Source organism: Agelaius tricolor, unplaced genomic scaffold, assembly GCF_023055355.1.
Source record: "Agelaius tricolor isolate 1412-34295 unplaced genomic scaffold, bAgeTri1.0.p SCAF_6, whole genome shotgun sequence".
NCBI classification, from domain to species: Eukaryota; Metazoa; Chordata; class Aves; order Passeriformes; family Icteridae; genus Agelaius; species Agelaius tricolor.
The window spans coordinates 41,246,873-41,259,361 of record NW_027269266.1 but is presented as its reverse complement, the minus strand read 5'-3'; the positions used below and the strand labels follow the sequence as shown (position 1 = coordinate 41,259,361).

The following is a 12,489-nucleotide window of genomic DNA, read 5'->3' as shown; positions in this document are numbered from 1 at the left end:
TGCTTAGCCTAGTGGTGTCTTCAAGTGGTTTATATTAGTTGCTGGTTTCTTATAGCAACACCAAAACCTGCTCATCTTAAAATGTCTCTGTATAGGTAGACATAGCATATGCTTGAAAAAATGTCTGGTCATGTCTGTCCACAAAGCAGTGGATACCCAGCCTATGGGTGAAATATGAGATGGAGATTCAACAAAGATGTTTATCTGAAAAGGCAAAACATTCAAGCTTTGATGCCACTGATCATAATTCAAATAAAAAATTTGCTTTGAGTAAAAAAATGAAGAATCTATACATCCTTGGAAAATTTCATAGAGTCCTGACAGGGATTTCTATATGACTACAGGAGAAAGTCTAGCACAAAGCCAAATTGGACCAAATGGGGATTTTTTTCTGATGCAATCTCTCAAATATTAAGTGAGCTTAGGAGAAGCTAATGTGACTTAGGAGAAGCTAAAGAACACACCTAAGCTACCCATCTCTATCAGAAAACTTAGAGTTTTCCAAATGAATTTGTGAGCTGCAAGGAACTGTTAGTAATTGTTTTGACACAATGGATATAAGTATAAAATATTAAACAACATAATATCCATCAGCCCCAGAGAATCCAAGTATTAAAGATTCTGGTGATATCACATCCCAGGGATACACAGCACTTGGAGCTTTTTATGCTTCAGAACACAAATAAGAGAAATGAGGGAAAATGTTTCATTAGGAAAATTAGTCAAGCCTCTGTTTAACCACAAAAATCAGAGTGCCTTAGTCATTTAAAGCAAGCAGCATTTTTAAAGTGTCATCTTAAATTTAACATATACATTAGTTTTTATATACCAACAAGTAAAAATACCACTGTTGTAAACAAAATTAACTAGACATGATAAAGCCATTACAATTAACTTTAATAGCTATACAGATTTCTTAGCTTTGCTAGTAGAGAAGTACTATGTCATTTGTAATACCCATGTATTTCATAAAGAACTTATACTGTGAACCTGAGGCCCCTGCACCAAACGTCTCTTTAGATACAGAAATCTTTAGAAAAGGAAAACAAAGCCAGAGTGCCTCTCTCTTTTCTTCCTTTTCTTTTTTTTTTGTAAGCCAGCAGTAGCACTTGAACTATCACAGCCATAATAAAAGCATTATCACTGTTACAACGCCAGCAACCACAGATGCCATCTCTGCTGAGAGAAACATCTCTCCACACTAAGAGACAGCATCACTTCCAGCTAGAGGTTAACCTGTGTGGAATCTGAGGTATTGTTCATCTCAGAGCAGAGATCAAGTGCTAGCTATTTCAGCAAAAGCTGCCAGATCTTTCACTGGATGAAGTCATGTCCTGTTCAGACCCTTTAGCTGCATACTCAGTATCTCTTCTCCAGGCTAACTAACTAGATGTCTGAAGTCTTTCCCACTTGGAAGAGCTGATTCTTGCAAAAGTCTTAGATTGCCATATGAAATGTGTACTTTAAAATGCCTGTAGTCCTGTAATTTCAGGAATTGTGTGTCAAACATATGTCAGATTCAGTTACACCAATGTTGCTTGGCATACAACAGCTGCCTTTACAAAGTTGAATAGTGCCAATTTGACTCAACTAATGTAGATTTTAGAGCTGTAAGGAATTATTTATTTTAGTCTGACTGCATATGTAACAGAGACCTTCCACCTGTAAACTGTGCACAAGGACTATAACCTCTATTTCATCTGTATAAAGTCTTTTATAAGCATTTCTAACCACAATTTCAGAGTATGGGCTGACCACGGATAAATTATTCCAGATGTTAAATACAGATTGAAACTTTATATCCTATTTGCATGCAGCCTGTGAGCTTTTTTTCTCCTTGATTAAAGACCCATCCTTTGTGAGCACTGTCTTCTTCAAAGATTGTGTTAAATCCTCAGTTACTTTGAGATAAGACCTTGACTTGAACAGAGTTGCCATTTTGGGGAAAAACTAAAGATAAGGCAAAATAACAATGCACTAAACAAGCAAGCATCTGATAAGCTCTGTTAGGAGAACATCCTCACAAGAGGATCTGTACACTGTTCCTACTCAGTCCTTAGAAGGACTTACAAATCCTGCCCATCACAGTTACAACAGAGATTTGAAGGAAAGGAAGTTTAATACCACTCAGCACAGATGCTATTTTCTAATTCTACTCTCAATTCAGCCACTGCTTTTTAAATTAATTTGATTGGAAAACTTGAGATAGACAAATATGTTCTAATGGCAATAGCTCTCTCATGACTAGGGGGATGTCCCTCCTGGGCTCCAGCAGTCTGATGTCCTCTGGTTGACTGAATTATAAACTGACTGAGCTGGAGCAATCAGCCACTACCAGGGACACGAGTAAAGGCTGTTCTCAGTTACCCTCTCCAGGGTAGGCTTTGGGAATTATTCTTTTCAATATTTGAGAGGTGCAAACACCTGATGGGAGCTTTTCCAGCACACAAAGTACTGCTGATTATTCTCCCCTGCGTGATCTCTTTGATGTAATGCTGCTCTTAAAGGCACTTTTAATAGGATGCCTCCCCTCTTACCAACCAGCCTCATTTTCATTAAGCGTGTGGGTGTTTCACCTCTTTGAGACTCTCTATCCAGGAGTTCTGCAGTTACTGGGGGAAAGGGGCAGATATACAGTTCACTTTCTTCAGAAAAGAGGCTAAGAAGGGTTGTGCCAGAGCAGTTGTGTTAATTGTTAAAGAAACATAGTCTCAATGCCAAGCACAATGTACAAATCACTCCATGCTGCCTCAGTTCTGAGCTCCCAAAGCTCATTTGGTAGGTTCCCAAAAGGATAAAGCCCCATCTGTTAATTCTCCCGTATAGAACCTCATTGATGGTATCACTCTTATGCATGAATTAATAGCTAGAGAAATTACTTTAGCATTCATCTTGTGGCTGATGTGTGGCTGAGCAATAATTCTAAAGAAATATTGGCTGGAAAGGATGTAAGAAATGTCTATTTCCTGCTGGGATTCAGGAGGAAAGATGGTGGTTTCTCTGCACAAAATGTTGGTTCTTCCATTTCCTTTAGCATTGGTCACACACTCTTTGGAGACTGATTGTGAATGAAAAAAGCATCCTGTAGTTTCTTCCAGGAAAAGATTTTATCTGAGTCCAGCTGGAATTTTCAACAGGAAGTCTATGCTTTATGGTCATGTTTTGGAAAGAGGTAACCTTGCAATACTCTTGAAAAGTAATTTCCTCAAATGTTAATGAGATATACTCTAACTAGCAACAAAGGCAAAAGAAAATAATTTCTTGTTTTGCCAAATGAATTGAAAATTTTTTTCAAGGAAAGAAGATAATTCTGCCAGTATAAACACCATTAAATAAGCCACATACATGCCTTCTATTGTTTTTTATCGAAGCAGAGAGGCCGCTTAAACATGTTGAAATAATAGGCCTTTTATGTTTGACAGGAAAATAAGTGGCATGTTTCATTGCCTTACTCAGACTGAATTAATGTTAAAAACCTCACACCTTCCAAGAACTTAATCATAATCATTTTAATGGAAAAATTCAATGTATAGAATTAGATAAGAATTGCTCTTAAAAAATACATATTCTCCTAAGAAAAAGCTATAGAGGTCTAGATAAAAGCCTCATTTAACCAGAATTACCTCCTAAACTCAACTGTGCTGTTAAAATGTCACTTGCTCTCAAACTCTTACCATGTAGCCACAAAACACATTTGCATACCGTTTCTATAAGGCTTGTTAAAAAGCTTTCAGATTTCTTTGCTTTAAAACATTCAAGTTTGAATTAAAAATAAGAGAAGAATCTCAAAGATCATAAATAATTCCATTATTGGATCGTACTCATACTCCCTGAGGTCCCTGCTCCTGGGCCTTGTGTGTTCAGTCAGGAATGATTCCAGAAGTTGATCCAAGAAAAGAAACATTTAATACACTGCCAGTTTTGAAATAGTCTTTTTAAACCATATTGTATGGTTTAAGAATTGAAGAGAGCAAGTTTATCCTTCTTAGTATAAGTCTGGATGTTCTTGTCTATACACACGTCCTTCTTATAATCTGTTTATGTCTTGGACTTCATGAAAAGCCCTGGTAATTTCCAGAATCTATAGTTTCTGAACAATACATATTTATTTCCCAGCTTTAGTGTTTACTGAGATATTTGATGTCTAATGCTCTTACTGATGATCAGTTTCTAAGCAACTGGTAAACAGGATTTTTTAGTTGTCAGTTTCCAGAGGAAATTGCAACTCATTAAAGTGAGCATGCAAAGCTAACCTCAGATTGTAGCCATTACACTTATTTTAATGTTGTATTTCATTTAAAATGTTTGATCAGAGAACAAGTCTCCTAGGATGCATAGCTTTTCTGGAACTCCACAGTGAACAGCAGTTCTTCAACAAGCCTCATTACATTCAGTGCACAATATCAAGCAATATAAAGAGAACGAATAGCAGCATCACATTCAGTTCATTTTATATTGATAAAGCTTTTTGTCACAGGACTAACATGCTAATAACCACATCAATGCTTGTTTTGATTAAATGGATTTCTTCCAGCAGTGGAAGCAGAAGTGACAGAAGTATAATGCACTAAGGATATTCACATCCTTATGCAGGTGGAATGATTAAATTTAGCATCAAGTTACAGGTTGCTCTCTAATTCAATCTCTAATTCTCACATTCAATTCCACCAATGAATGTTTAAGTTACAACTGGCCTGTGCATCCTCTGAAGTTCAGCTGTCAGGATAAATCTGGAACAATTCAGAAGTTATTGGCCAACTAGCCCTGGATGCATCCTTTGCTTGTGATTTTTGCCTCTGTGACTGGACAAGCACCACTATGTGCATCAGACAAAATTTATCAGAACAGAACATGACAATAGCACAGTTAGAATGTGCTAAGCTCTCTGGAACCTAAATTTAATGCCCACTGAGATCAGAAAAGGGTGAATAGTGAGAAAACAACAAAAACCCTCAAAGAAAAATGTCTGTATCTACTCATAACATTTATTAAAAGACATTCAGTCCGTGTTAAGCAAACCATCCCAAGGACTTACCCTGCAAAAGAAAAGACTGTGATCCTCAGAAATAAAGAGCTTATTTTCAACACCATGCAGGGCAGCTCCCAGAGCAAAACTGCGCTCTGTGTTTGTAGAGTCAAAGCAGCAAGTGTTACTATGTGGTGAGCATCAGCCCTGCCAACATCTGACAAACCCAAGGAGAATGAACACGATGTTTCTTTAAGCATGTAGTGCTTGAGCTGTTAGCCATTGTAAAAACATTAGAAGGAAGAAAGAAAATAATGAACATTACTGTACCAAAACAGGAAAAGCAGATTTCCTTCCCACCCACCCCCTGCCAGTTACAGCCCTGGCACTTTTTATTTCCAAATTATATCATGGCAAAGGAATGTGTCTTCCTTTGCCTGATGACCTCTGATTTGGAGAAGTACGCTACTCAGCATAATTTAGCACACAGAGAACAAAGAAGTTTAACTGTTTCAAAGGAATGCAGAATTTCAGTTCTTGTTATAGCTCTTATTCTTCTGAATGCTCATCACACAGCTTAATATCCAGCATATATTGGATGAAAAGGAACAGTAACTCATCAGCGACGGCCTCATTCCAGACTCACCCCCTTCTCCCCCTGCCCATGCAAAACAGCTTCCATTTCCTTGTGAAACAGCAACAGCTTCAGATTGCAATTCAGTTCTCCTAAGGATATTCATGTCGCATTTAAGTCAAGAAATCATGATCTACCAAAACATTTAAGAATTCAGGTTACAAGCCCTACTGCCAAGACTGCAACCTTTTATTTAATGCAGATTTACATGACAAAGGGCCAAAATACTGACCAGTGCCTACACCTGATCTTAGAAGAATGAAAATCTCTTAGAAAAGATAAAGCCTTTACAGAACAGAGAACAGCAGAGCATAAAGCTTATGGCTAAGAAAAGAGTTAAAAGAGGGAAAGTCTGGTTTATTTTTTTATTTTATATACCTATTTAGAAATTCATTTTGTCAAATATACCCCCCTTATCATAACAAGCAGATTCAAGACTATGTTAAATATAAGGAAGTTTAACAATTTTTTTTTACACAGCTAGTATGGAGATGAGTTGTTCAAGATGAACTGGAATTACACTGAAAACAGCTCATGACAGCAGTGAAAGATGGGCTTTTGTGATCTTCAAGAGGCAGGTAATGACTACTTAAAGCTTCATGGTCTCAATGCTTTAAGTCTCCAGCAATTTCCTCAGAATCAAAAATTATTTTTTCTCAGAGAAATTTTTTTCAAATTCACAGTGCTCTCATAAAATCCTAAATAGAACCATTACTCGCAGATACTGACATTTAGAAAGCAGTGCAGCTAAACTTGTGATCCTCCCCTTTAAGATATGGATAGATCACCCCCAGGGTTACAACTGAAGTAGTGCTTTTTTTAATTTGCTTTTACCTTTTCTTGAATCCTCTTGGCTTTCACTGTCGATATAAGTTTCCAAACTGCATGGATAGGAAGCTTTATGAAACAGGAGAAGACAGATTTATGCAGCAGATTATCCATAATTTAGGCAATTTCTCTTACTGCTTCCCTGTTTGGAGTTCTGAATGCATGTTTTCCTCCTCTTCCCAAAGACTCGTAGTCCTCGACTGTTGCACAATCCTTTTCTGCAGAGCAACTGCTGAAAATCAAAACATCAAATGCAGAGCCTCCAACAAATGACTAGTGTTAAAGTGCCACAAGGGCAGTGTGAGCTGCAAGAACTGAGGGGCAGTTCTACCAAATGCAAATCATTTCCCTGGCAGCCTGCTCAAATAGCTCTACTTCTGGTAAGAACATTCTGCTGCAAAATCAAATAACAGTAACCAGCTCCTGATTTCTCCTAGTCCCCCTAATGCCTGATGCCTCTTAAAGCTTGTTCAGCTGCAGTAAAGAGGATAGAAAACTGCTGTTTCCAGCACATTCACCCCTCCTCCTCAAGCTGTATTTCACTGACTGCACTGTCTGGTTTCACTTTTGTTTCACACACAATCCTGTTATGTGGATTTCAGTCAGATTAATGCATTCGTTCATTCCCCACTTTCTAAACTGGAACTGCAAGGCACCAGTTACAGAGCGTAACAGTGCAAGCTCAAATAAAGCTTAGCTTGCAACTAGGGGCTTTGCCTTGAATCTTACCTGCAAACTCATTTCCTTTCAAGTCATTACATTTGTCTTTATGACCCCTTCTCTACTTTGCACTTTCGATCAGGAGACAAGTATTTGTCTGGCTTTTGTAGTGGATAGAAAAACGGCAAAGCACATTTCCATCAATTATCATCCTAAGTTCTTGAGTTTCAGAGTTATGGAAGTTTGGGTGGATGTCTTCCTCTCTCTGTTGTTGTTGTTGACCTTTTATGCAGAGAAGTCACAGAGCTGGGTTCTTATTACAGTAAAGCAATTCAGTCCTTGCTACAACTCCAAGTTTTTTAAGTCTTTCCCAAGGTATTTCTCTGTGCATAATAAATTATTTTAAGGTCAGTCCCTACCCAGCCCATTCTATGATTCTATTATTTACATCTTGGATAGTGCTACAGAATTTATCCTGAAGCTATTAAATACAGCTGCTAAAGACTAACCAGCCAGAGAACGTTATGTGCCTCCTGCACATCAACATTTGTGGGAGGCAAAAGAAATAATTTCTTTACCTTGTCAGCACAGTTTGTGGAAAGTAATCCATATGGTAGGGAAATAATACTGCTTTGCAGGACTCTTCTTCCACTCCTCCTTTTCAGGTCTCACAGCTACAAAAAAGCTTTCAATGCATTCAGGAAAGAATCCAGGACAGATTTACATGTTTGTTTTCAGTGTTAACTCATCCCACACTACTTGCACATATCCCTCCCTTCAGGTTTGATGCTTGACACAGGCAAACATTCTGACATTTCATGCTTGGAAATGTGCCTTCAACAAATCCTTTTTGTGTTCCTAAATGACTGTTTGGCTGCTTATATTTCAGCCCATCTGTTTGGATGGCACCAAGCCTGCTTACAAGGTGATCTTCCTGTTTCACTTCCTATCCAGAAATGCCAGCCAATTTTGGGCTCTCGGCACAATACCTCTCCTGCCCTCACTTTGGTACAAAGCCCTGCTGAGTCAGAATCACTGTTCCTGTGCTTTTTAAAATTTGTTGGCACTTGTGTGATTCTGACCACCTGAGCAGCAGAGGAAGAAAACTGGAGTTGTCAGCACTGTAAATTGCCAAGTGCACTCGTTACTGTGAAGCCAGGAGGATGTTACAAAGATCAGTGACATATCGTAGCATGGGAATTTTAATTGCTCTGCAAAGCCAGGATCCCCACAAACAGAAGGACAAGAATAGTAAAAGGAAAAACACAAGCCGCAGGCATAAAAGAGTCAAGCAGGGAAAAACACTGAGCTCCACTTTGCTGTAGTGATTCCTTTAAAATGACATATACGAGGACATATTTGTTTTGTATAACCTCAGACTTGTACCTAAAATCACAGTGTTATGTTTATGCCATTCCCTGCAAAATCATGCCAGGCTGAAGTTGCTTCTTTGCAAAGTTCTGAAGTGCATGACCAAGCTCTTTCAGAGGAATAGAGCACCGTAGGCTTGTTTCAGATTGGCCTAACAGCAGTGTTTCAGCAGGCAGTTGTACACTTACCCCTTCTGTATTCCATGTGGGTGCTTAGGGAGCACAAAGGGAGACATCTGCAATAATCCAGATGGATGGAGCCTCAGAAGTGTGGACAACATCACCTGGTTGAGCCATACCTTGGCAAATATCAGAATTCTGCATTTCCTTGATTGGCACCTTAAGACTTTATTGAAACAGAGAGAAAGGTTTCTTAACTACGAAATACTTGCACTGTCAAGAGTAAGTCAGTGGGTCCATATCACAAATGTTCCTCTGCCCTCCACCCTGTTTAAGAAAAGCAATAACAGGCCAAGAAAAGCAAAGATAGGCTTTCAACAAACAGTATCAGCTGTCAGAATGTTTTAGTTTAAGAGTTGTAGTGAAAAAGTCTCCTTTCTCTGGTGCAAAATAATGTGACAAAAATTCCAAACATGTTCTGACACCTGACAGTTTCTCGTTGTACCCCGTGTTTTTACAAAAGAGATGCCCTCACTTCTCATGCCATGATATGTTTAAAAGAAAATGGTAGAAATTTAAACATTTTGACTCTGCCTAGGAATGGACTGAATTTATACTAAAATAATGATCTATTGTGTGCTCAGAAAACAGCAAACAACAGAGACTAAACTTCTCAGCTCCGGCCTGGCAACTATCCAGCATCAACAAGAATAGCACTAACCTATTTGTTCAACTAATTCTTGTGGTATCAGTCAAGGTGAATTGAGCATCTCCCACACAGCACTGAGACAACCCCTGCCCTGTATTATAAGCTTCTCTAATGACAATAATAAAATATATCACTAGCAGACAAAATCCACAAACAGCATCCAGATCCCCTATAATAGTAGCAAATAATTCTTTTTTCACTGAGTGCAGAAAACCTGCACCAAAATAGAGATATGTATGCATCTGAATAGGTATATGTGTATGATTATATAGATGTAGGTACTACTTATGTACACAATACTCCCACCCTGAAAACACATTTAGGAGCTGGTGAACAAACACAGACTTTGTCCTACTACTCAGTGCAAGCTGCTGGCAGCAGGACAGGCAGCAGCAGGTAAGTCTTGTTTGTTGTGAGCTGTTTAATTGTCTTCTCTAACTATTCTTGATATCTCAGCCAGACATTTTTGCATTCTAAAGCCTTTCATTGCAAAGTTCCTCTATCCCAAGGAAACCATGGCCTTTGGATGCTTGAAGCATATCCTATGTGTATAAAGGAAGTATTGCATTTTGGCTTTGTGTACCGTCAGAATAAGATTTTGCTTCTTCCCTCATCTCCCCCCACCTCATTGCTTTGATAAGTAACAATAACTCCAGCAAAGCTTTTAGTCTAACATTTTCAACTAATCTGATTTTCTGTATTTTTGAGCAGGATTTATTAGTTCAATTCTAGTTAAAACTTGATCCAGTTCCTTTTTTTTTTTTTAATTTGGAATGATGCAAACTCTGATATGCATCACTAATTTAGATTTTCTAGGATTTTAATGCTTCAATTTTAGTTCTATGTCCAGTAACAGTCTCCCGAGTCCAAAAAAGACATGATGATACTGGAGCATGTCCAGAAAAGAGCCATGAAGATAATTAAGGGACTGGAATACCAATTATGGGAGGAGAAACAGAGAGCTGTGACTGTTTAGTCTGGAGAAGAGCAGGCTCAGGGGGGATCTTCTTAATATACGTAAATACCTGAGAGGCTGAAATGAAGGAGGAGCTTGACTTCTCAGCAGTGCCCCGTGAAAGGACTGGAAGAAATGGGCAGAAACTGAAATGCAGTAAGCTCCATCTAAATATAATTGTTTATTAAACCACTGTTACTGTGGTGAAGCATTGAAACCTGCTGCTAGAAAGGTTGTGGGAGTCTTCAACTTTGGACAAGCTCAAAGCCCTGCAATCAGTCCTGAGCAGTCTGCTCTTTCTGACTTTGCTTGAGCATGGTATTGTACTACACCATCTCCAAGGAGTCCCTTCCAACCTCAGCTGTTCTATGATTCTGTGCAATTATAAGCTATTACTATAAAAAAAACCCCTAAGGATATGCAAATGGCATCATTAATTCTGCGTAAAAGTAAGTGCTTTTTAAAGGAAGAAGATACAGTTAAAGAAATGTCACCAGTAAACAGATTCCCAAATATATAGATCCATTGCTGGTACAGTGCCAAAAAATATTTCCTTTCATTGCAAGAAAATTTGCCTGAGTTTTCAGAATGCTCCTCAAGCATAATACAGCACTCTTGTGTAAAGGCAGTCACACAGGCATCAAATAACTACATATACTACAAGTCTGGTTGCCAACAGCTTACTTGAAACTGTTGGACCAGATAATTCTGGTCTATAATTCATCCTAGATGCTGAAGTATTTTCAGAATTTTTTCCTACATCTCCCAAGCATCCATGAAGCAGTTTGCTTCCCCTTTTTCTTCCTTATTTCCCAAGAATACAAAGCCATGAGGAGCAACTGGCTGCAATGGTAATTCTGCTATACCAAGGCTTCACCCTAGATGATGTCACTCTAAGAAAAGAGAGACCCCAGCTGTAAAAAAAAGCTCAAAACCCAGCACCCATTTCTCAAAACTTCTTTCCTTGGAAACGCTCTTCATGTTCACCCGATTTACCCTGCCCAGTCAGAAGATAATGTCAAATATTCAGTTTTGCAGGCACAGGAAGGAACAGGTTGATAAGATGATAGACAGAGGCTGAGACTTCTACGCTTATGTCCTGCTGTGTTTTCCTTGGCCAAAGCAGTTTCCTCCCATTACATTGTGCCAAGTAAAGGAATGCATCAGAAATCAATGGATCGTAAGCAGGGTGTGTGATCAGGTGTCACATGGCTGAGAGGTGGCTGTCAGTGGAACAGTGCTCACGTGCCTCTCAGAGGCCATGTACACAGATCTATCAGCCCAGCACTGCTTTCAGAAACTTAATTCCTTTAATAGCCAACCTTGGGGTCACAATCAGAGTTAATTTCCCATGGATAACAGGCTGAAGTTTTATACCCATATTGCCACACTAGAAACACAGAATAGATATTCTTATAGCCACTGTCCTACAAATGACCTACCTTTTACTCTCTGCACAGCCAGGAAAGCTATTTGTCTTTTTAAAGCTCCATGGTATTAGGATTTGGGCCCCATTTGTTACCCACTCTCCTAGTTCTTCGCGTTAATGAGCTCTAATCAGCAGCCTTCCATTTTATTAAGTGTCACCCTCTAGTGCATTGTTTAAATTTATCTAAATTAAAATCACACCCTATTTAAAATTTGCCTCTTGCTCTAAAATCTCTTGATCAATCATTCTGTAGTTTCAGCCTAGCCTCTACAAATTTGATCAATGTGTGCTTCATTTTGTCTTCCAGATTGTTTAATAGAAACCTTAATTAGTGCTTTCATTAATTAATACCAGACTCGATACTGATTCAGAGACATCCCATTTGATAGCTCCCTCACCACTGGTGTTTCATTGTTAATTATCCTGACACTGTAGCCCAGGCAATTCTGTATTCACGTTACAGGTTTATGAAGCTGAGAAGGGCTTTTTCCTTTCAAATCCTTCCTGAAGGAGCTTCCCACACACAGCAACAAGAAGCCATGGTAGAGTTAGATAACAGGAATCCACTGTGCTTTCACTTGTCTATTAAACACATAATATACTGCAGCTTATTAACTTAGTCTGAACAAAAAAGTTCAACTAATTATTCACACATCTCAAAGGAGCATGACAACATCTTTTTCGCTGCACTGATGGCATGTGGGTTAGTTTTAGGGTGCTTCACAGAGCTGTGGGGCTAGAAAGGCCAGGTGGAAGTTCACTGCTTTTGAACCTGGCAGCCAGCTGAGTTTTTCACCTCTACCCTTTCACCCAAGGTT

General features: G+C 38.8%; 1 protein-coding gene across 2 annotated transcripts in view; it reads right to left on the bottom strand.

The window, feature by feature from the left end:
- Positions 1-7,028, bottom strand: part of ATP2C1 (ATPase secretory pathway Ca2+ transporting 1) — a 61,991-nt gene extending 54,963 nt beyond the window's left edge. For both annotated transcript variants that reach the window (XM_071429500.1, XM_071429497.1), the window contains exon 1: positions 6,435-7,028. Coding sequence is in view for 1 of the 2 variants with exons in the window: in XM_071429497.1 (XP_071285598.1) it covers positions 6,435-6,542 (108 nt within the window). In the remaining variant the exon portion in view is untranslated. The remainder of the gene's footprint in view (positions 1-6,434) is intronic.
- Positions 7,029-12,489: the final 5,461 nt, after the last annotated feature.